The sequence below is a fragment of the Diadema antillarum genome, unplaced genomic scaffold (genome assembly GCF_040938485.1).
Source record: "Diadema antillarum isolate AM-2024a unplaced genomic scaffold, OU_Dant_1.0 seq00000079_RagTag, whole genome shotgun sequence".
Taxonomy (NCBI): Eukaryota; Metazoa; Echinodermata; class Echinoidea; order Diadematoida; family Diadematidae; genus Diadema; species Diadema antillarum.
The window spans coordinates 3554895-3581174 of record NW_027271172.1 but is presented as its reverse complement, the minus strand read 5'-3'; the positions used below and the strand labels follow the sequence as shown (position 1 = coordinate 3581174).

General features: G+C 38.7%; 1 protein-coding gene across 1 annotated transcript in view; it reads right to left on the bottom strand.

Annotated features, from left to right (window-relative positions):
- Window positions 1–11142: 11142 nt before the first annotated feature.
- Window positions 11143–26280, bottom strand: part of LOC139726173 (band 3 anion transport protein-like) — a 140643-nt gene continuing 125505 nt past the window's right edge. The window contains exons 9-20 of the mRNA XM_071637251.1: window positions 25193–25545; window positions 21208–21500; window positions 20302–20514; window positions 19668–19816; window positions 18832–19026; window positions 17963–18409; window positions 16999–17088; window positions 16308–16474; window positions 15397–15650; window positions 14574–14743; window positions 12091–12261; window positions 11143–11358 (exon numbers count right to left, since the gene is read on the bottom strand). Of these exons, the coding sequence (XP_071493352.1) occupies window positions 11278–11358; window positions 12091–12261; window positions 14574–14743; window positions 15397–15650; window positions 16308–16474; window positions 16999–17088; window positions 17963–18409; window positions 18832–19026; window positions 19668–19816; window positions 20302–20514; window positions 21208–21500; window positions 25193–25545 (2583 nt within the window). The 3' untranslated portion in view covers window positions 11143–11277. The remainder of the gene's footprint in view (window positions 11359–12090; window positions 12262–14573; window positions 14744–15396; window positions 15651–16307; window positions 16475–16998; window positions 17089–17962; window positions 18410–18831; window positions 19027–19667; window positions 19817–20301; window positions 20515–21207; window positions 21501–25192; window positions 25546–26280) is intronic.

Sequence of the window (26280 nt, the reverse complement as noted above, 5' to 3'; positions counted from 1 at the left end):
CAAAACAATTAAATGCCATATGCACCTCTAACCTCATCACACACATATTTTACTCGGGTTGATTGCAGTCGTGCTGGTTAGTTGACCACAATAAGCAGGTTCGGAGTTAGCTCATGTACAAATCACTTTTTTTCTCAGTTTATAGGCACTTCACTCGTTTCCAACGCGTCGTATGACTGCATAAGTTTTCCGGACGGAACAGTATTCAATTAATGTTCAAACAAAGAATTAACTTTGTAGACCATGGATAGTAATTAAATGGGTCCGTCAATCAGCACTTGGGGGAACATCAAAGAGCTCACGTAGTGAGAAAATCTTTTTGGGAAACATAAATTTAATTCTTTGAATTGCATGCATTAACAACATATTTCCGTAACTTTTTGATAAAGTAAAAGGCTTGTTGTCAGGCGGATGTTCTGACGATTACCATTCGACTGACAAGCACCATTTTGTGAGGATGACACGACTGACCATTATCAGATTATATCACAGATGCTTTGACTTTTTCTTCTCATGCACAGAGTTGAACTCCGAAACTGGCTTATTTACAGAGCAGGACGATACTTTCCAAATTCATGAAATTCTTCCGTCGAGGTGTTTTTCCTCGCAACTGATTTACGTCGATGTAGGGCAATTTGTCAATCAGTTGCAAAGACGATACTTTATATTCCCTTCAAATTGTTATTCTTATGTTAACATTCTCGTGACAACAGACAAACATGGGATGACACGAGAATTTTCAACCTTTTGGAACCGATTACGTTCTCTAAATGATCTACTATTTAACGTAATCCTATAGAAAATGAATAACTTCATGATTAAAGTAAAATTTCACATATGCACAGGAAATCATCAAAAACATCAGAACAAATTTTGCTATAAGCTCAAATACATTCAATGTAGGATAAAGGTAGATGGAGCATAAACATATATCTCCCATACTGTAGCAACCACAGTGATTTCGAGGTAGAGAAAGAGGACAGATGAATTACAATATGATCAACAGCGCACTTCATCATTCGGGTAAAATCAGTGCTTACTGAAAGAGTTTGATATTACTTACCTGAGCACTAACTTGCTTATTATGTACTAGCAGCTACCACTGAGAATTTCAGAACGAACTAACTCGGAAGAAAGAAGTTTAGTCGAGGATGAAAGTGATGACAGTTCCCCTCCTTTTCACGGCCTGCCCGGCATCGGCGAAGAACATCCGACCGCAGTTGGATGGTGATTAGGCAGTAAGCTTAGAAGCGAACGCTGTTCACAGGAAGTCTTTCGGCGTGGCGAACTGGAAGAGGAACTTCGAATGCGTCTGCGCATAAGAGCGGTTCACGCATCAACCAATCACAGTCCGTCGTGATTCGCGTTTCATTCAACTTGCCGCCAATGGTAATCGCCCGGTGCAAGTCGATTGAAAAATACCAGCGACACTGAAACCCTTCCAGACTTTTGTTACAGTTCAAAGAATTACGTGAAAATAGGGACCCCGTCTGGTTACCTTCGCTGATGACTGGGAACAATAACCTTTGTTTGGATTAAGTACATTCACAGGACGACAATTACAACCGAGAATAGTATCGTCTAGGAGCGGGATTAGTATTCAGTGCGACTTGGCATCCCCACGCACCCCCCCCCCCCCCAAAAAAAAAAGAAAAAAAAAAGAAAAAAAACACACCCCCCCCCCAAAAAAAAAAAAAAAAACCAAACAAAAACAAAACAAAAATAAAAACAAAAACAAAAACAAAAACAACTGTAAACAAAAGCAGAGCACACTCAACAAGTAGTCAAACGACATCGAGTCAGTGCTAAAATGCACTGAACATTGTGAAACTAGTCATAAGCCAAGATAACAATATATCATTTTGTTTAGGGAACATTGGGGGGAAAATAGCAGTTGATGGGAATATTGATACCACATTATCAAACACCTATCTTGTTATGAGACATGACGAGAGTCATGTTTAAAACCACTAATGCATCAAACTTTCTTATTCAGTAAGTCGAAATTAATTCACCAGTACAGGCATTTCACAGCTCTTTTCGACGAATCGCCCAGTATCAGGCTATTATACGAGCCCCATGATTATAGAAAAATACCAGTGGAGGTGGCGGCTCTCCCTGGTATATTACAAAGGCACAATGTTTTGCGAATATGATTGTGTAAAACGTGCCATCTATTTCCTGAATGCCGAACCCCTTCTAACTTCCATTCTTTGGTCTGACTGATGATTCATGGGTATTCGGGAAGACGGCCAACTGTGTCCATGGCTACATGTTATTGACTCATAGATAATAAGACCATGCATGAGACCGTTTCACAAAGAATGACAGTTAATCTTAAATTTTAAGATCAACTTGACATCATGATATACTATTTGCTTCTTTATTCAGTTTAATTCATTTTCTTTCAGAATCAATTTCAAATTGTGATAAAAATTGACAAAATATTCCTTTGTCCCTTATTTCATTTTGTATGTTTATGGTTGCATGAAAAAGTCCGAAATATTCATTTTCATTTAGAAGTTAGAATATAATTTGACACACACACGGCGTACAGTGCAACACAAATCGATCTTAAAATCTAAGATCGACTTAAAATCTTCGTGAAACACCCTACAGATCAACTTGCAGATGATAATTAAAGAACGTACAATGAGAGGAAGGGGGAGGGAGAGCCATTCCGGTATGATAAATGTCAAAAGTTCATCTTGTCAGTGTCGTTGAGTGGATTCGGCTCAGTTCGCAATGCGTTGCCCTGCATGTTAGCCATCACGAGTGACAAAGTCAAACCCAGGCTATAGTTCCCATTTTTTGCTACCTATTACAATACCGATTGATCATGTAATCTTACTTACGGAGAGCAACGGCAAAATATCTTTTCATAATTGCACGCCCCCTCTCCCCAAGTGCACTTAGGTAATCCTCTACATGCACAAGAGGTGGGACAGTGAATGAAGCTTGAAGCATCAAACTATAGTGAAGAATGCAGACCTGCCATCAAGCTTTTGTTCTTGAGAACCGGACTTTGACCATTCATTTTGACTCTGTCACGTTACAAGCGCTCCCAAGCAAACGTTGCAAAGGCCATGAAGAAGGGGAAAATCGATGCAAATCAGCCTTGTATAGGGTAGAATGCATGAGGAGAATGTACACTCTCTTTGTACGGCTGTCATGTTTGTGCGCAACTGAAGGGTCGAGCGAGTAGTCACCATAGCAACGGCTGGTTAAACTTGTCTATGAATACGTGAACGTGACTACCTCCAAACATCAGGGGAACGCTGCTTTCATTGAAGCGGTTGATGGTGCGATGGTGGAGGAATATAAGGAATAGTCTACCAAGTGATGTCAAAGTGTCAATTAAAGTGCCTTTATTGGTTCATTCATATTTGCTATAAACAGTTTATATCATGAGGTTCAGATTTCAAGACAGGAATTATTGCCGTTTCATCTTTTACTTTCTTACATGTTGCTCAATCTTTAAATAATTCGAGTTTGTATATTGATTTTAGTATAATGTTTTGGATGTTTGGTTGTTGTTTTGTTAATCATAAAAAAGATTAATTTGATGATTTAATTCATGCCATATAGTTTGCTGTACATAAAAAGGAATGTCTTGTTGGTCTTGCATAACACGATTATTGTTTCCTCTTCGTCATATTAACTATAAAGTCTATATGTATGAAATGTATTTTGCTAGCGTCGTTTTATCTTTACCCATTCAGAGATTCAATGAAGAACATTCTTTGGCTAAAGTGAGTGACCCTGTCAAAATATAACATATGCATTCACAATCACTCTTCTAGATACAGAATTTCATAAAGCAACCAAATTACTAAAGCAATAGTGATTTTTTTTTTTTTAGTTGGCAAAACAATCTACAAGGGTCTCACTTCCTTTTCCTCTCTCTCTCTCTCTCTCCTCTTGGCAAAATGTTGTAAATTTCTTTCTGATTCTGTGTGGATTTTTCATGAATTTAACAAGGCTACCTAATCTTTCTCTGATATAAGATCTGCATTAAAATCCATAAGTATATGTGTATATATATATATATATATATATATACACACACATATATTTCCATTACAATTTAGAAGCAAGTATGTATGTGTTCATGCTTCCAACACTTGCAACTTGGAAAAAAATTGCAAATTTCTTTCTGATTTTTTTATTTATTTCATAAATCAAGTCAGTTCCATCTAATCCTTTTCTAATATAGACTTGCATTAAAATCATATTATATATATATATATATATATGTATATACAGTTCGACCTCAATTATCCGGCCATGTCGGGACCGGCGCTCATCCGGATAAGCGGTGATGGGAGACACAATGTTAATGTATATAGCTGCCGTCCAAGCTGCCCTCCCAGTGCACTGGCAGCTGGGCAGGTAACGTACCCCGCAACGGTGGTGATGACTGCTTACCTTTACGATGATAATGTGGTGTGAATTTATGTTAGTTCTGTCGGAAATATTGTAGGTAAATCGTGTGAGTTTTGTAGAAATTTTAATTGAGTTTAAAGTCACTGTTTTTTCTCAATTTTTGGATGAAAAAAAAAAGTCCTTCACTGCATGAACGCGTCCAGATAATAGAGATTTCCGGATAAAAGGAGGCCGGATAATCGAGGTTGAACTGTATATATATATATATATATATATGTATATATACATATTTTATATACCACACTTACGAGACTATCAACCAACATAGACAGCTCCTTAATTGTGTAAGACTTTTTCACAGTCAGTTTATGAAGAAGTCTTTACTCATGTGACCGAACTGTTAATTACAAAGAGAGAAAAACACATTGAAAGTTTGCTTTTCTTTGACAAAATATCTTATGATACATGTTTATTCATCATTCAATACCACATCAAATGACTCAGTATACAATGTACATGAAAAACACTGAAAATTCATTCAAAACACCAATATTTTTTTCTTTGCCTTTTCATGGTACTGTGAAAGACATAGATACATTGTACATTTACAATAATTTCTTTCTGTACATATTGCTCAGAAGTGTTAACAAAAGGGGGACTCGGGGTTTGCACAACTGTTGACTCGTCTACACAACTTAATAAAAATCAGAATTACAAACCAAGTGTGGCACATTTATTCACTCACACTTGTAAACCACCAGTGGTTTCCAACTGAATGCACAAATCAAACACACACCTCTTTGGCAAGTAAACTTAACAATAGCTGCATGTAAAAAGTATCAACATTCAATAGAAATTCAGTCAGCAGACAATAACACAATATTTGTACGCCCAGGCAGCTCATCATGATGGTAACATTGTTTTAAAAGGGAAAATAAACAAAAAAACTAGGTATCATTATCAGGACCAATGATCAACCAAATCATACCAAATATATGAAGCGCTGATAACTCCTTTTGCCCCCTTTGATCTATTTTCAATTTTGAACACTGTCACATTTTGTGGAGCATGATATATGCTAAAATATTTCGACCATGTCTAATGACAGCAATATTTGTGTCTTAGCCATGGTGAAAACTCCAGACAACAAACCAAAAGCACTAAAACAACAACAACACCTATTCCTACTTGTTAGAGTACATTGAAACAAAATTAAAAAGAAAATGAAAAACATTTTCACAGGCAGTTACTGAGTAGTAATACACTGGTTCTATAAAATGAACTCTCAAATTGAAAAAAATAAAAAACACCAGTTGATTTTACTACACAAATTTGTACTGACAAACCAGCCCAAGATTCAAAAACATGATAAAATTCAACACTCATGAGGATGCCCTCATGATTGGCAGTAAAGGTAAATCTTTAAATAAACAAGAATATTTGTTGTTGTTGTTGTTGTTGTCGTTGCCAAATCTAACAAAACATTTAATAAACAGGAACTAGAGAATGTGCGGTCAGCTAATATTCTTATTCCTGGATATACTCCTCAAAAAGTCCCGGATATATTCCTGGATACATTCCTCAACAAGTGAACTAATGCATTTTATCATGTATTACTCATTAAAAATTAAAAAATGGTGCTTATTGACCAGTAACTCTGTATCAAGATTGATGGTTTCCACTCTGAAGTATCTACAAATTAGTAATGAATAAGTAATATTCTTGGAAAATTTCTAAAATGGGCATTCTCTACAGAACATTATATAGGCATACAATTCATAGTTGTACCCCAAGTACAGTTCTAGGTATACAACAGTTACCTAATAGAAACACTCTCGATTTAATTCTGCGTGGTACATCACGTCATACCAATGTACTGGGTTGGGGATGGTGCCCATCAGCCAATACTTCAGACTACCTGCACACTTGCGGGTATGTGGGACAAGAAATTGTGGGTGTAATCATTGCTCATCACAGGCAGACACCTTACCAAGATGTCATCTTTACACATGTATATGCCTTCTGCGTTATCCCTTTGAAATGATGGCAAAGCTTTGCCACATACATATACATATACTTTTGATTTTGTTTTTGTTTTTCTTTTGTTCTTTCTTTCTTCCTGGTGGTTCGAATGAGCTGAACTGAGGCTTGTACGTACACATACAAGTGCACTATGGACACTACAGCTTGCTCATCGATATCTAAACAGGTTTCTAATCTAGCTACATCTGTATCATCACTTAGCATGAGCTGAGTATTGGACAGTTAAATAAATTTCATTATTACAAATTTACTATCGACATACACAGGCTGTAAAAAAAGAGAATGCAACTTGTCAAAATAGGCACTCTTCTGCATATCATCATCTACACTGCTTAAGCGAACAACAAAAATGTCCTTGCTAATTCAAACTAAAAGTCTAGAGACTCTTACAACCTTCTATCAATCAAGTGTTAATGCATTATGCATGGATCTGTATATTAAAAGGTATGGTGCATTCAAGATGAATCGGTACTTCAAGCCAAAAAAATAATGCTGGGATGTTTTCATAAATACTATCAATAATCTTAACATACCAAATATTAATCATAATAACGAAATAAAAGATCTGCATATTGAATAAAAGTCACAGGAACCCACAAAGGTTACATAATCATGTCCAATACTGAAAAGTCATAAAAATTATCAGCACCCTTGAAATGTTTCCATTAAAGCATATCCCATTTACAATATGAAACAAATTTTCTCATAACATGAAATGGACCATCATTCATCATGCACCATATTTCATATGACTGCAGAGTCTACAAATAAATAAAAAAGTCAGTCAAAATACTCGTATGATTACATTCTTATATTCTCATGGTGATCAGTTGACATTGTTTGGAAGCCCTTTCAGACAACTTAAAATACACACAAAACATACAAGTACATGACAAGTGAAATAGATCTAATATCACATGTACTGGCAATAATGAATTGACAATAATTATATGCTTACTAGTCAACAAGACAGAAAATCAGGGGAATAATGGCAGATTCTGACACACAAACAGAGATATATCACAAGAACTTCGAAAGCAAAACTTTGTAGAAAAAGAGACTTTGGGAAACAGACAGAATGGCAGAGAGAAACAGAAAGAAAGAGAGGGGGAGGAGAGATAGAGAGAAGAACTGACTAGGAGTGAAGGGGATAGACAAAGAGAAAAAGAATTGAAGCTAAAATGTATCACCCAGGATACACAAAGTTGGAAATGACCAACAGCAACTAGAAATGTGCATCGGAAACTTGATCATCAAGTTTTGATTTAAACAAATACTCAAACAGGATCTTCAGTATGGATCCACTTTAAAAAATGGGATAGAGTAAACATCACACCCTTAATTAATTACCCTCGTAATGTCTCAGTTCATGTGGTTAACCACATTAAGACTTGAGGCTTGCTTATTTTGCATAGTGAAATTACTCAATACCAAGAGTATCATACTTGTTGACAAATGTGAATATTACAGACAGGCAAACACTTCATCTTACATTCTAGTAAGAGGAGCAGTGCTACTTCCTCCATCTTTTTTCTTCATATTTCTACCAATTATCAAAAACATGGAGGAAGAAACCAGTTTCTTCTCTCTAGAAACTATTACTGAAATCAAAACACTATCACCAGCTTCAAATGAAGTTATTTCAGTTGTTTGGCAAAGCCTTTCCAAAGGCCAGATCAAATCATACCACAGCTCTATTCGGGTTATAAAAACTTTCTCATACTTCACACATTGTTGTAGTACACGTTTAAACAGGTAGATTTTGAGCATCAAACATTTTTCCACCAGCTACAATGTAGTGTAGTTGTAATCCCAATAGCAGTGCACATTTCTGACTAAATGGATATTAAAATGGTTGATTTGTTCCTTTCTTCACACTATATTGCACTGATGTGGTATTTTACTTCAGATTTAAAGTGCTAGTAGAAGTTGAGACTAACATTGTACTGAAAGATGTAATATTCACTGAAATATTAATAGAAAGAGGAACAGTAAATGAAGACGAATAACCATTAACTCATCTGAGGCTGTGGTTGAAACCAGATGGACTTCAATAGCGAGAAGGGCATCAATTGCCATCAAAATTCAAGTAATTACTGCCCTTCTGCTTTCAAATTGATAAAAAACAAATTAACCCTTCACGTACCCACTTAATTTTCAATAATTTCCAATGTGTCAAGCCTGCAAGATTCAGCTGATGACTTTAGGCATACATCAACTCCAGCTAAAAGGTTATTTGACTCAGAAAAACAAGGCATTACCTGTAAAATGACATTGGTTACAAATTCACCACAATCTGCCAGGATCGGGAATAGATGAGACCCTTATACTGACTGTGTGCATGTAGCACTCTGTTGAAGGTAAGTTAACTTGAACGTGGTGTATTAAGGGTTAAAAATGAACCAATGTACCAGATTTACTTTGGTGTCTTCATTCGAGAGAAAAACTCTGATGACAGTCTTTCAAAAAAATTGTTTAACCCTTTGGAGACTCTTATTCAGTCACATACTTTCTTCCAGAAGAGCTGATAATATTTGTTGTTTTTGTTGCAACTTTCAAGTAGTGAATTAAGTGGAATGCATACAAAAGGTGAGCTTCTATCAGTCAAACGCAAATACTCATAATACCAGGGGGGCGTTTCATCAACGAGTTCGTCGGAGGTTTTCACCGACAAATTTGCTATCAGCCAATCAGATGCAAGGATTTCAGTAGCTTTTAACAGTTGTCGGTGTAAATCACTGACAAAAAGTTTCATGAAACGGTCCCCTGGTGTGCTTAGATATCTTGCATATCTATCATGGAATTAGCTGTACCACTCAGTTACCTTAGCAGCCACACAAGTGGTAATACTGAGCATATATTCATTGTCCAAAAAAAAATACATTTTACATATCTGAATACCAGTGATTATGAAATGGCATATTCTTATCTGGACTCTGCAACACTTTATAAATTCATACAAACACCAATTCGTAATTAACGCTACTTTGAGCCTTAACATCATGTAAATATTGAACTTGGAATGGAACACCAATCATGAAATCGAACTAAGATGAACAAATCAAAATGTAATGATCAAACAAATTTTTTTCAGAGAATACAATATCCCTATTGGTCCCATCATCATCTATTCTAGTTTACTCATACTCCACCAAAGATGTAAACTGTTTATGCCATATATTTTGCGAGTCTAAAATGCCGCAAATCAGGAACTCCCGACAATTTCGCGAGAGGTTTAATTCGCGATCATGGAGTCCTGTACTGGAACGCAGAAGTGTAAATGCGTACGTTACATTCACAATGGGATCAGAGTCAATATTTTCGCGTGTCTTTAATTTCGCGAATATAGCACCTGGCTCGTATTATTCGCAAAAATAAAAACCTCGCTAAATATTTGGTGTATACAGTACTCCATGTAGTATGAGCAAATTGTACTAGGGCAAGAATCATCGTAGGTACGTGGTATGAAGCACATCATGCGTGAAGTACACATCAAGTAAAAGAGCACAATCAGGATGGTGAGATTGAGGTGAACCATGTCATCACACGTATACCTGGGAAAGTCATGCTAACACACCAGACGAAAAGCATGATATACTGTGAACGTGGACATTTTTTCAGTCTGGAAAGTTTTGCGCAACGTAAAATTAGCACAATAATATAAGCACCAAAAGATTTTTTACATTGTATTTCACATTTGGATTCCGCAGAATTAAAAACATGCGAAATTCAGCTTTAATGTGAAAAATTACTTGCGCTGAAATTTCTACTTTGACAGTAATCTACTTGGTCAACTGAGGGAACTTTGTGCTTTCAGCTTTATCGCACACCACTGTTCGGTGACTCAGAATCAACTACACAGGAATTATGCGCGGCATCTCCGCATCAGGAATCTAGGAATGATTCACATCATTTCCTGTTCTCTTTCTTTTATTTGTAAACACTAATCATTCACAAAATGAATGTCTACAACCAAAACTCAGAGCAAAAGGCGAAATTCCATACAACCATATATTTCTACAGTTTCTCAAAGAAGACGCATTGATATCACTCTATGTGATATACACTATTTGAACAAACCCTATTGCTTGTTCCATTCTTTTTCCATTATCATACCTTCTCCTGCACTTGTCTTACCATCTCTCTAAAGTTATTCACGTAGGTGATTACATTTTTTCAGATTTGTGTCCCATTTTGATGCAGAAGAAGCATAAGTCACTAACTAAATGTCACTTTGTACATTCGCAATTGGCAAGCACAATGTAATTAGCTGCAAAGGTGTGAGAATTCATCCACTGATCAAAAGGAAGAGATCCTATTTGTCAAGCACCATCACTAATGGGACTACAATGTACATTGTACAACAGCATATAATGCCCATTAAATGTTGGATGGTGATAACTCATTGTCTTCTTGTAATGCAACACATTATAGGCCCCCATGCCAGTGGAAAGGTGTCTTCACAATGCTCACAAAATCAAATCAAATTTGCTTCGTCAGCACGAGTAAATGATATCAGATACGGCAGTCATCGACAGAAAAAGAGAGATATGACCAATACAAAAATATAGTTATTTGAACATTACAAGGTTGACATCCAAACAAAAGAGACGATAAGCAATGACAGGGGACAGAAATAAGACATTTTGGACACACACAATTTTCTGTAACGTATCTCTGATAAATTCTAATCCACTTGCTACATTGCACGCATTTTCAGAGAACACCAATGTTGTGCGGCAAGCGATGAAGATGCTACCTTTGCTGTTTTTGCAGTTTTCTAGCCGTTGCTGCCAAGTCTGCATCCCATCTCCATGGAAACCAGCACCACACCCCTCATCCTCCTCCTTAGACAGGCATGTGGGTTGCTTGGTATTCATCCCCCCTGCCTCCATCCACCGACTCCTCCTCCTCCTCTTCACAGTCAAGCTGATGGAGGAAAAATTGGAAATGATGCGTACAAAGGAAAGTTACAGGGCTTGTTAACCAGACAGTACCCGACTGTGATGAGCAGGTTTAACGATGGTGATTATATTATGTAACCACAAGTAGATATGACATATCAAAGCACTCCATGATTTAAAGGGGTGAAAAGGGAAAGATTCACATTAAGATCTCTCTGACTCATTTAAACGACTAAAAGCCTTCTTGAACAAGTAGTTGTCTGTAAAAAAAAACAAAAAACAAAAAACAAAACAAAATACAAATTCATCTCCATAACACTATCTCAAAAATTGTTCCACAGTTTTATCTGCACAGGTAGATGGAAATAAATGTGACACATTAAGTTTAGTATCAATCTCTGAAAAAACTAAACAAGATCTGGAAGACGATCTGCAATTACTAGCTGTAGTCCAATCTCCTGTTTGTAAATGCTTAGTACAGCCAATTACATATACAAATAATAAGAAAAAAATCATCAAGTATTACACATTTTTTATTGATACACTAAAGTGTCTCATTATCAAACATTCTTTCTTTTTTTTTTGCCAGACTTGACTTGTCCACACTATTATTAGACAAAAAAAGACAGTCTTAATTAAAGATATCCTATGGTCTTACATCATGTGACATCATGTTGGTGCATAACCCGACATGGTAAATATACTGAAATCCGATCATATATTTACACTTCATGAAGTTGCCCATGTTTCAACTTACAGCATCAAGCTCCTCCTCCGTGTAGATGAATCGCATCAACCTCCGGATGGCCACGAGGAGGATGAAGAAGAACGGGAAGCAGATGGCGATGATGGAGGACTTGACAAACCAGACCACGGTGAGACAGACCAGCTGAATGAATGTGAAGAGGTGGATCTTCCAGGCTTTCACCTTAACAGGTGGAAGAAAAAAGGAGGATGGGGAAGAGATGGCAGAAGAGATATGAGTGATGGTAGAAAGGTGATGAAGGAAAGGAAGATAGAGAGATGGTAGGATGGGAAGAGATGGTAGAAAGGAGGACGGTTGAGGAGAGATGACGCAGTGGAGAAGGATGGTTGAAAGATGGTGGGATTTGAAGAGACAGTGGAGGATGAAAGGGTCGAAAGACACGATGGGGGTAAGATGGTGAAAGTGGAAGGGTGGAAGGAGAGAAGGATGAGGAGAGATGGTGGAGGATGGAAGGGTGGAAAGAAAAAGATGGGACAAGATGGTGGATGAGTATAAGGGTGGAAAGAAAGAAGAATGGAGAAAATGGTAGGATGGGGATATGATAGATGGAAGGGAGGAAAGACAGAAGGATGGTGAAAGATGGCAGGATAGGGAGAGATGATGGAGGGAAGGGTGGAAAGAGAGAAGGATGGAAAATATGGTATGATGGAAAGAAATGGTGGAGGGACGGGAGGAAAGAGTGGAAAGATAGAAGGATGGGGAAAGAGTGTAGAGGAGGAAAGGATTGAAAGAGAGGAGGATGGGGAGAGATGGCAGAGGAGAGAAAGGTGGAGAGAGAGAAGGATGGGAGGAGAAAAGTGGTGGTGAAAAGGGAAAGATGGCGGGAAGGATATGAGCAGATAAAGATGCAAGGAAGGAGTCGTTTAGTATGGGAGAAGGAAACGAACAGAGAAGGGATAGGGAGATTGGAAGAAGAAAAAGAAGGGACAAAAATGGACGGAAGGAAACAGAAAGGAGAAGATAATGATGGGGTGGAGAGGAGAAAACAATGAAAGAAGGTTAGGTAAAAGCAGATAGCATCCCAGCCAATGCTTTCAGAAATCAATGCATTGGTCAAAGTGATTCTTCATAACTTTGACATATACTGTTCTGAAACAAGCTGACTGGACAGGACATTTTGTCTGATATTTTTCCACTATAGAGAACATAAATTTGTAAATGTGCAGCAGGCTTTACCTGATTACATGTAAGTGACCACACAACAGAACAAGATTGTGCAGTGGTCTACACCCGCAACAGCGCCCTCTACTGCCTCTAATAAGTGAGCCAACATTTCAACTTGGAACATTTATGTCAAGCAAAGGGATACAGGCAGCATGGACTACTACAACATTGCTTTGAATCTCTCAGTCATCACCAAGCCACTGCATCTAAAATATGGCGCAGGGAGAAGAACAAATGGTACTCAAACAAGCAATTCTCCTAGTTTTTGGTGTATGTATTGATCTGCCCAAATGATTTCAGGAGTGGATCAAATGTTTCTAGAGCAAACAAAACAGGCTAGACTGTATATGATATTTCCCCTTGAGCATGCAGCTGCAAGAGCGCCCTCTACTGCCAAACCTCTGGAATCACACTAGTCTCTGTTCATAGAACTGTGAAGCAGAGTCAAGCAGGCACCAAGGGAAGGCAGTATGCTGTGTCCTAAAGAGTGTCACTTTATATAGAAGTGTGCAGAGACTCCAACCCCAAGCACCTTCTGATCTGGAGATTCTCCCGCCTGAAACCCCTAGCAAACGGGAGACCCAAGTTTATGTGTGCGAAGCGCGAAGTTCCTAGGGTTATAGATGCTCTCTGGTGCTATAAGGCTTATTTTTGCAACATACGATAGCAACAAGTAAGAAATCCTTTCCAACAGGAGACAATGAGCCAGGGCGGGAGAAATTAAATCTCAAACGGGAGAACGGGAGATTTTGCAAAAGTGGGTTTTCGGCGGGAGATCTCCTGTTGAAAACCGGAGAGTTGGAGTCTCTGAGTGTGTACATGTACTTTGCATCAGACTGAATAGTGATGCTGATAAGAAATCAACCCATAAACAGGAACTATTTCCCTTCTATCTGGAGAAACAACCTGTGTAAAGGTGTTTTTTTTTTTTAAAGCAAGGTACTAGTAAGCAATAATTGCAACAAGCCACTTTCATTTACAGGTCAGTCATACTGCTAACAAACATAACCAGTTGAAGAAACTAAACAAAATATTCTTAAACCTTGTCCAACAAATCCACATCCGTGTCAGTGATTAGGAGAAGTTATTTCACCGTTACGTACTATAGAATATATTTGGATGCCATAAACATTCACAGATTAAAATACATTATGGCAAGTTACTCCAAGACTAAAGTCAATCATAACAAACATATTTCACACAAGATCTCAATAAAGAAAAAAAAAAATGAATTTACACACTTTACATAACTTCTTTATGATAAGGACATATTTGAAAAATGTACAGAGAATTTGGTGAAGAGCTCTTACCATTCGAATGTATCTTCTGTCCGGGTGGTGCTTGCTGGGCATGAAGAAGACTTTAATCCTCTCGATCATCTGGAGACCACTCAGGGAGCAGAGACCGAGGTAGAGGAAGACACCAAGGAGGACAGCAATGGGAACCTCCCTTAGCAACGGGGCCATGTATAGGGACAGGCCTGTGGGAGAGAGATGGGGGGGGGGGGCAAAAGAGAGAGAGAGTTTGGATGAGGGATAGGGAGAGAAGGAGGAAACTTTGAATTTAGATAACAATGAAATTCACATCGCACTCTTTGCTTGTGTTGCTCAATTATGAGGACTGAATATAATATACTGTATACGCCATATACCCAATAATGAGTCAAAATTTTCGGGGCTTCCTGACTGTCTCCAAAGTGGTTGTAATCGTGATCGAGGAGTAGAGTAATGAACAGAGAAATATATGCGTGGATGTCACATTCTTGTCGAGATGAGAGATAATATTTTTGGGTGTTGTTAGATTCGTGAATAGCAACCAAATCGCAAAATTACTATCACTAACAATACTACTGCTTTTACTAATACTACCACGACTACCATTACTACTACTATGACTATTACTACCACTACTACAACTAATACTACTACAATGTACAGCTACTCCTACTACTACCACTATGACTAATTTCATTACTACTCCAACTCCTGACACTTATATTTACATTTGACGTTTGATGTTACAAGACTACTACAGATCGTAAAAACAGCAATGACAATATCCACGCATACCATGTCATATCTGTCAGAAATAAGCATAAAGTTGACAGCAGTTGAGCAAACGACAGAGACTTACCAATGGCCAGGCTGACAAAGAAGTTAGTCATGCGCTGGTCCTTGATGTGGTCTAGCCGGGGCTTCACACCGGGGGCGTCGGTCCGCGTCATCACGCTCAGACTGGCCACGTGGGACACGGTCCGGACGGTGGCCGCGCACATCCAGGGCAGGCCCAGCAGACCCGCCATCATGGTCAGCACGCCCATGATGAAGAGGTCGAGGTGGAAGCCGGTGCCCTTCTTGAGCTTGTTCTCCCGCTTGCCGACGATGACACTATAAAATGCAGAAAGTAACAACAGATGGGACAGAAATGAGTTTATCACAATGAGGAAAAGGTACGGAATTGAGCAAATTGCGTGATAATTGTGACACGTCTTCTCTAGAATCTTTGTATCTGACTGATTGACAACAGGGTCATCTTCTTACTATGTTCAAACGCAAAAATCATACTATAACCCAGGGCATAGTTCGATAACATACATTCAGCCAGGGTATAGTTAGCACATTTGGTTGATATTTACATACAGTCTTCCTTAATTCTGTGTAAAATCTTAGCCCTTTTATAGACACACTGTAAAACAAGAAATTTTCATGTGCTTGAAACTTTTTCAACTTCTCGAGAGGAGCCAAGATTCGAGAAAGTAAAATGCAAGTGAGAAGTTTTTGTCTACACAATGCATTGAATGCCAGTATAATGCTGTAAACTAACATGGTTGACAATTCGCAAAGTTTCATGCCGTGAAAAGGCCGTCGGCTCCGATTTGTGAAAGTTTCATGCCACAAATATTTCCAGTTTGGAGTATATCATATACTCATCATGGATCCTGCTCATCAGTAGGCCTATCTAATCACCAACCCTCGATTGCCATGGGCTACATTCTCAAGCGGGCGTGGCAATTAAGTTAGGTCCAAAATGACGTAGTAACTCACCCAGTGAGGAGCGTCTCCATGTAGAGCAGGATGAAGACAAGGAAGGCGGGCACGCACGCGCCCATGATGGCGATGAGAGGCATACTCTTAGAGAGACCCATAGGGTTAATAAACCAGCCCCGCTGGCTGGGATCAGTGGGCACGAAGCCGTCGCCGATGCTCAGTTTCTGTGGAAGGTGAGATGGAAGAGCCACAAAGTTTTAGAAACTCATCTTTGGACTTGTCAGGCACTTTCAATAGCGATATCAAGCTGAAAAGTCCCTCATTCAAATTTACTTCCTTTATATCTCATTATTAAAATTCATTTGATATGCAAGTATTTGCAGTATGTAATGTTATTGTCTGTGTTTGATTAGAAACATTATGTTGGGTGGTAGAAGGCTTAACATTGCACCATATATTTTTTTTCTTGGGTATACATGTGGCCCTGAAAAGCACAGTATGTATATGTTACTGTTAGTGCTTGATTAGAAACATATGCACAGTATGTTATGTTACTGTTTGTGCTTGATTGTATCAAAGGGATACATGTAATTACGATAGATACGGACTTCTTCTTACATACACACAGTGGTGCAACGTCGGATGGAATGTGAACCCTTAACCTTTGACAATAATATCACACATCTCATTCAATCATTCATTCATTCAATCTCTTCGTACAATCTTACACATAGGAGCAAAAACTCACCTGGAGGTAAACATTCTTCGTTACGTAGGACACTGTTACCATGACAGTTATTGCTATGGCAATGCCGATGTCACCAAATGCTCTTCTCGACTGCGAAGGAAAGAAAAATATTAAACAATTATAAACCACACAGGGAACTTGAGAATGTTGCTTAACAGAGGTTTGCAGAGACTTCGATCCATATTTGTCTTGAAGTATTCGAAGTTGGGCAGCTACTCCTGAGTACGGCATTGTCCAGGTTTCAACACTAGCTAGCAGCAAACAATATCAATCTCTTGGGTCATAGCTCAAACAGCAAATCTTTCAACACTACATAAACCGTCCCTGATACTTAAAAGCAAAAAGAGCAAACATGAAGTGGAGCAAAGCAGTCTGTTCAATAGTGGATAAATACTGACCACCAGCTGGTAATAAGTTGTGATTACACACTCCAGATCCTCAGATAAGTTTAGGTGCACCGGTGTACTTGCATCAAGTATTTTCCACACAAAATTTGACACTGAGCAAAACTTTTCGGAAAATTCTACCGGGCTTCTGAAATTCAAACAGCCCATATAGATTATAAATTGACTGCTGCAAGGACAACATTGATTGCGCTTTTTTTCTTTCATATAAATATGAAATTATATAAGATATTTGTTCCATATCTTGCAAGCCTTAAAGTGCAGTCCTTTCTTCATCGTCATGGATTAACCCCATCTCAGAATGCCTGCAGATCAAAAATGTGCAAATCTATTCAAAATTCGGAGTCCTAGCAAGTTGACAATAGCAATACTTAATTCGATGACTTCTTTTATGTTTCATGTTCACTTACTAAAGTATTAATTTATTTATTTTGATTTATTTATCGATTTTTTTTTTTTCGGGGGGGGGGGGGTGGGGAATGTTGAGGTGTTAAGAAGGTTTTATGAAAGTAAATCAACCTAACTGTTACTGATAAGCATCTCGTAATCAATGATCTTACCGTTCTTCCCAAGAAGCGACTGTTCCTAAATTGGCGGATGAAGAACGCTATGAAGAAGGTGCCAAACGTCAGGATTATCGACATGAGCGTCGTGTTCGGCCTTGGGTTCCATCCGTACGGGACGTAGCATTTCTTCTTCTTTCCCCCCTTGTCGTACTTGTCCTCACCATAGTACCCCGTACCGTTTGTCACATTGTTCATGACATTGAAGAACGTTGTGAGATCGCTGCCGAATGGCGTAGGCGAGGGAGAGGTGATTGTGGCCGGACTCTGGCTAGAGAATGAGATGCCCAGGTCCACTTCTGGGGTTAACATTGTCTCGGTGGGCGACACGTAGATGTTGGCGGGGTTTGTTGAGTTGTAGTACATATTTAGAGGAGTGGAGACATAGCTGTCATTCAGATTGGCTGGACAGTAATTTTCCTGGAAGGGATTCTGGCAAGCAACCTATTCAAAACAACAGAAAAAGAAAGAGAGAGATATAGAGAGAGTTAGAAAATGGGAATTGCAGGTAAAAATAATGAACCCACCATCTGTATCACTGCAGCAGAATTATGAACTTGAAGGTATGACTGTATTTCACCAATTAGTGTAGAATCATAAAAGTATAGGTCTAATATTTTTGTCTAACATTGGTCTCTACAAAGGAGAAACACAGCATACGATAAAATAGCATAATCATGAACACATGCACACTTACTACGCACGATAGAAATCTATTAACAAAGATCACGTGAAAATAACATGGAAGCAAATTCCCAAATGATATCACAGGAGGTAGAAAAAGAAATGGCAAGAAATGGCGAAACACATCTACAATGACAATTTCGGTAGCAATTTGAGCAGAACTTCATTCAGACAAATCTCACATATTTGAGGCCGGTGGCTGTCTCGTAGATGAAGATGATGGAGATGAGAAGGGCAAAGATCTCCTCCGTGAATCTCGTGAAATGTCGGACCAGAACGCTGCCCTCGACGGCAACGCAGATGGTCGCTATTATTGCCGTCCATATGCCGATCCACGCCCTGAATGGTAACAGCTCTATTTCCATGCCTTTACAAAACTATTGGAAAAAAAAAGAGTTTCAGAATGATTAGACTCAACTGCATTCAACTTGCAGTTTTCCAAAGCAATTATGTAATATCCAACAGCGTTGAAGCATAACTGTTGAGTGTCAAAAATGGTAGAATTATTAGTTGTCTGACTTGCACCCTTCCTGATTTTTGCTTAGTCTTGAAGGTACACTTTCCTGTGCTTGTCACATTGGTTTTAATTTTGCAATTTTTTTTGCAACTGTAAATTTTGCAACTGTAAATCTGAGAAGTCAAATTACATAACCTGTTGATTGATACTCATAAGCATTCACATGTACAAAGTCAGAAAATCAGTAGATGCCTCATAACAGAAACAAAAACTGAACAAAAAATGTTAATGCTGTCTATCAAAATGTAGAAATCATACAAATCCTAATCTTTGATATTAAGTTTCCTTCTTTTATTTGACTTGATATGAATATGTAAATCAATCTTCCCACACAACCTCCCAAAATGCAAACATTAATACATAACCCTCTTTCTTACCAAGTATAGCCAAAACCTGAACAAAACACAAGAATTAACATCAACAACTAATCTTAACTAAAATGCAGAAAAAAGAAAAGAAAAGTATTTTTAGCATGAATGGCTTAACCACTTCACCACTAACCTTCAGTAGATGCTCTTCAAAGACTAACACCGGTCCCGTAGGACCAATGATGATGAGAGGTTGGCCCGAGAGAAGAGAGAAGATGATACCATTGAGAGACGTCGAGACGATCATTTCGGACACGCCCATCAGACCCTCGGTCATTTGGCCTGTGACATAACAGAATTAGCAGAGGATGAATGCTAACATATCCTTATGTTTACTGGTCAATAGTTCAGACAGTTGGGTTTATACCAATAGGTATACCTATAGGTCAATTGGAGATTGTGACTTTTAAGGGCTGCTCTTTGCATTCGTCTATGTCTGAACTATCATCTTACTTGTAACCGAAATGGAAAAGCTCAGACCTACTTAATATCAATACAGACCTCTACAAGAAAGATTCACACCAATCTACTAAACATGAAGTGGGAGACCTGCCAAAATGATGTGATCTAAAACTAATCAGTAAATTTGTCCTCATATTCCATGTACATTCATCTTACTTTCCCTACATGACAACAACATTATGCACACACTTTGCATGTTTATTTGCAGTCTTGTTTGTACCAAACATCTGCCGATGATGATCTGCAAAGACTTTTCTCATGAATTGAAAAGCGAAACAAAATGCAAAAATTGTTCCCCTCCTCACCCAAGAGACCACCGAATGTGATGGCGGGTGAAAGACAAGCAAAGTAGAGAAAGACAAAGGCAGCCAGACTGGTGATGTTGAAGGAGTCGTAGATGTCGGAGAGGTAGTGGGGGTATCTCCTCCGGATGTCCTTGTAGAGACCACCAAACAGGTACCCCGTCCGCCGGAGTGCATCACCGTGGATCTGCTCCTCTTTCAGCATCTGCTTCAGCGCTACAAAGACGAGAGAGGGGATATGACAGTGATCAATGTAAACCTGAGGTCATATTTGTATTTCCCCTGCTTGTGTCCAAAAACATTCACTGAAAAAAAAGGTGAATATTACAACACTGTTTTTCACATCAAACTGACACCTTACAGTACATCACTGTCATCATTATCAACATCGTCATCATCATCAACATCATCATCATCATCATCAACATCGTCATCGTCAACATCATTGTCATCGTCATCATCAACATCCATCGTCATCGTCATCATCCACATCATCGTCATTACCTCTGCCACCATTTTTATCAATTGTCACATTCATCAATCAACATCATTACCTCTGCCACCACTTTTATCAATTGTCACATTCATCAATCAACATCATTACCTCTGCCACCACTTTTATCAATTGTCACATTTGTCAATCAACATCATTACCTCTGCCACCACTTTTATCAATTGTCACATTCGTCAATCAACATCATTACCTCTGCCACCACGTTTATCAATTGTCACATTCGTCAATCAACATCATTACCACTGAAATCACCACCTCCTCTTACAAAGGCCATCAAAATGAATATCACTTTGATCATCAGGACATCTGTAATGAGCTTTTAAAGATCATCAACTTCCCCACTAACAAATCTGTTGTCATGGCAACATCCTCTCTCTCTCTCTCTCTCTGTTTACCTATGGTATCTGCCTCCACCAGTTTCAGGGTCTTCCGCCTCCGCATCACCTTCTCCTGCTCCTTCCTCTGGAGACGGGTGATCGGGAGCAGCAAGTCCCGGTCCCACTCTCCCGGTGGCAGGACCATGGTGTCATTCAGGAACTCGTTGATGCCAACCAGGATGTCGTGCCTCTCGAGCGCCGAGTAGGCAATATTGCGGAACACCTCATCGGAGAAGAGGGTGGCAAGTGCGCGGGCGACTTCGTGGTACTCCAGCGTTGGAAGGGGAGGCCCAGTGACCAGGAAAATGTATCTACATGTATAGAATTGGGTATGAAGCATTCACATATTAATTCTGATAAGCCTCATTTTGCCCTTTTTGAAGTTCAGGCCACCTCTTCAAGAGAAGTGCACTCACAGTACACAAGAGTAATGAAGATACAATATTGTGAACATAATCAATTACCATTGCAACACACATGAAACCTAAATTACACATAAATGGAAAACTTGACAAACACATTCCCTTCTCAGTATCAAATATCATCAAAGTCTGTGAAAATTTTTTTACAGTCTAACAATCAATATTGAGAGAAACTAAATCAGCATGCTTGTACACATTCAAACAATCAAATTCTCCTCTTGTTTCACCCCCAAGACTACACATTAGAAAATAATCACAAATAACTTCTAGCAGATCAGGCATGCTGCAAATTGTACCAAGGTATCTTATGAGAAAAGTGCAATGATTCTTTACAAAAGAAAATATTCTGGAGTAATCTGGTGGTCAATACTTGGCCCTAATGCAGTTTTCTTTGGTATGGTTGTAGGAAAAAATAATTTCGCTGTTTTTACTCATTTAAAAGGTTTTCAGCAACTACATTATATCTCTGGCAGAAAATGCTCAGAATTTGCAGTAACTGTTAGGAAAACCACACAGTCATATTTTCTCCCATATCACGATAAATCAATTGTCACATAACAGGCTATTTCATTGTTTGTTTAATGTAATATTCCCTGATGTCACAATCAAACAAAGTCATAAATCATTTTGTGGCATATTGTATTGTATATCGTTGTACACATTTTCTCCTTTGATTCTCTCAGATTTCATCATAAAGTTTAGACTGAGTCAAATGTAAACTAGTTTGATATGAACACCTCTTATGCTGAAGTTGAATAATCCTAATACCTATCAAAATATAACCATGCCATTATTTCCAGCAGTGCCGGAAAGCATATCGTCGCTGGGGTGACAAGACCTCGTATCTCAAAAATGTCAAAAAATATTTTTTTAGCTTAATGGTCAAATAATGGGTCAAGTGATGTCTTGGCCAAATCCCAACTGTCTAACTCCAAAAATGAAGCCACCATGACATGTCAAAGGAAGGCTATCCCATTCACTATAGTGCTTTGGCCGCCATGTTTTTTTGCTCTCCTGAACATTTGACATTTTTGAGATACGAGGTTTTGTCACCCCAGCGACGATATGCACATGTTGCATCTTTGTACGGTACATGTACCTGTCTTGATACTTTCTTGTGTGAACACAGGAACCCCCTATAAACTCCTACAGGCGTATCTGTACTCTTTTGGCCTTTCTACAAGTAGTTGCAAATTTATGGTTGCTTGATTCTGATTGACAGATTGAATGCTTCAAGTGTGTCTTTGTGACATGTTCAACAGAGATAGGAGCTTCATGTCATCACAGATTAGAACATACTACAGGTGCAAAGCACTTGACTTATTCCCTCTCGCTGTAATTGCATAGAAACTGCCTTGATTCAGACATCATGTACATCTCTAATCATCACTGATAGGAGATATTCCGACAAGTCAGCAACCTATAGATGTACATTGTGTATTCTGTTTAGTCAATTATCAAGAGGAAACGAAAGTCCATTTCCTCTGGAAAGAGGATCATATCCTTGATGAATAAAGTGTTGGCAACATTTCAACTGGTTCACCCCAATGCACTTCTCAAGGGGATGCTACGGTTGATGTCGCTTTTGATCAGTTTCCATCTCCATACATAATGAACGATGAAATTACATATATGTGGTATCCAACTAACAAAACCAAAACTAAACATTGATGTGCCAGAAGATCTGGAATGTTATACATAACGATAGTGTCATACTGCCCACATACTTCCAATATCATTCAAATTACAAATGTTGCAATTGTCTTCACAGTTGACTCTTTATTTTGATATCATATTTAGCTGCCAATTAAATGAGAAAATGGAAACATTAATGTATTACTGTATACAAAAAACTACAATTTTTGTAAAGTATTCAATGTCCGCTTCAAAGACATGACTTACGATCTTGTGAAATGTTTATCTTCTGACCTCAGGCAGGTTCATCATCCACCCACCAATCATTCAAACACTGAATTCATTAGTACGTAAAGAAGTAGCCATTACAATCCTTGCTCAGCTGCATGCAGCACCAACTCTATGAAGCACATTCTCTACCATCCTCTGTTCCATTTCCCTTGTTCAGCGTGTAGGTATTCTCTCATTCTCTCTTTTTTCTTTCTTTCCTTCCATACTTTTCATCTATTCTGGCAAGTTGTGTCATGTTGTTGTGTTTCTTCTGTTTTGTCCCGTCCTGTCGTATATTATATTCGTCACAAGTGTTTGTAAATAAGTAATTCATAGGTTTTATGAGTGGTTCACAATCTACAAGCTTTGCTTTTTAGTGGACCTCTCTATTCTTTCTTCCTTTTTTTTTCAACCGAAGCATGACTTTGTATTATCTTTTTTTTTGCCAGTATGCGCTCCTATGTTTATTGATAACATTTATTAATTAAGACAAATGTTCTTTGTTTATGATGTAAAACTTGATCTATCTTGTGTTATGTTTTTGTTGAAAAAGAAAAAAAGAAGAAGAATGAAAATAAATGAATTGAATTGAAAAAAAAAAAAAAACTAAATCAAATATGCGCAGACAAAGAAGATATTCAGAAGTACCAGCTTTGTGAAACCTTCTTCAATACATATTGTAGGCCTATATCACAGCACAGAATCCCATATCAAAATCCTTCACTCATCTAAGTGTGATGTTTCTGTCAACTTCATTCCAATTGTGCAGCAGAGGAATCATGGAAATCTTAAATCAAACGCTTTTCATGTCTGTCTTGGAAACAAGTCATTTCGGCAAGCTTCAAACATTCTCAAGACTTATTTAAAGGGGCATAGTCCCGGTAGTGTAGAGGGCGCTGTTGATGATACTGCCGATCACCGTTAGCATTGATACGAAGATTACTGAAGTTGAGCTGTCATCAAGAATAAAGTGCACAGGTGTTGCTAAGTAACGTTGCCTTCGTTGTCTTCTCTGCACATCGCTCAGTCTGTAGTAATGCCAGGGTGCGTGCATATGTGCTTGTTATTATGACATCACAAAAGAAGTTTGCTAAAGCTGTCATTCCCCTCAGCCGAATCATGAGCCGAACTGTGATCGGACCACTGACTACAGTGGATCGGACTTCTTCGGACTCGGGGAAATGGGCCAAAGCGTAAGCGCTAAAGAGGAGTCGATAGCGTAGGTCTCTATAGGAAACTTGCGCCGTGCGCCCGCGTACGCATTTGACTAAAACACCGGAACCACGCACCTTTAAACATGGTGACATATCAAACAGCTTCAAGGATTGTCAGTGGCATATGTAGCATCATCCCAGCTACTTGTGCTCAGAATTCTTAATTCTCCCCATTAGAATTGTTAATTTTTGTTGAAATAAAATATAAACAGGAAGGAGAATGAACTCTTATAGTGACTTAGAAGCATGTACTCTAAATGCGGAATCACTTCATGGTGTGAAAAGTTTCACATAACTGAACCTGCAAAAATGATACCATGCAAGTATTTTGGGAGATGTGAGATATTGTACGAAAATAATCCCTTCCTCAAATTCATGAACAAGCAATGTTTAGTGGAGTTGGGTGGGTGTAGAAAAATTAATTACTAAAATGTTTTGATGTTTCTACAGTAAAATCCGTACCTGAGAGGAAGGGGAACCTCCAGAAAGTTTTCAAAGTGGATAGCCTCGTCCAGCCTGACCAGGGCCATGTAGGGGGCATCCAGGTTCTCTTCCTTTGCGACCATCACGAGGGCGCCCTCTGCGTCCGGCGGGATCTTGCGCATAATGCCGTCGGTGGAGCGCGGCTGCTGGTGCGAGGTGATCGTCGCCGACGACGGGCTGCGGTTGATGCCCGGCACGGCGATGCCGTCCACGGTCTTCTTGCGCTGCTTCAGGGACGGCTGGCTGACGGGCTCTTCGACCGTGATGCCACCATCAGTCTTGTCCAGCTTGTCAGCCTCCAACATGGACATTTTAGACTCTAAATCGGCGTGCTGTGCGATGGAAAGAAAAATCGCATCTTGTCAGGACGTGCATACTACTCCAGGTCTGGAGTTCCAAACTGTAAGAGCACAGTTTTAGAATACAACGTATCCTTTTAGACATATCATGAAACAAGAAGCTCATTTTGCCTACAAAAGTGTAATTTTGAACTCATATTCATTCCATACTGCTGGAGTGACACTAATACAACTTTCCTGTATGAAACAACTCAATGTAAAGAAAAATTACTACCTAAAAATACAGACAAACACATTATGTGGCTGTAACTGTAGGAGTGTCAAATAAAAAGCATAATTTTTTTGTTGAGAAAAGGTGCAATGAAACTAACAATGAGTAGGGAGTAGCCAGCAGTTTCGAGAACATCTCTACACTAAGAAGCAAACAAATACAAATTGTACCAAACAGGAGTATCCGTCTTTTTCAGAGTTGTAAAAGTACAGTGCACTCCCATCATAACATACAAGGTTCTATGAAATTCTCATTACAGTGAAGTTAATATTCAGGTTCCTAACTTATCAGCAATATATCTTTATATACTTTACCGTTTGGCTATAATTAAATTTCGTTATAATGAAAAAAGAAAGCTGCTGGGCCTGAGGACTTTGTTATAATGGGAGTTGCCCTGTATGGCATCAGTTGGATATAAAACGGAGCTAGACAAGATGCTGATCTTTCTTTCAAAAATGCTCCACCCCTCCTCCACTCCATCAACCAGTGCCTCCTGC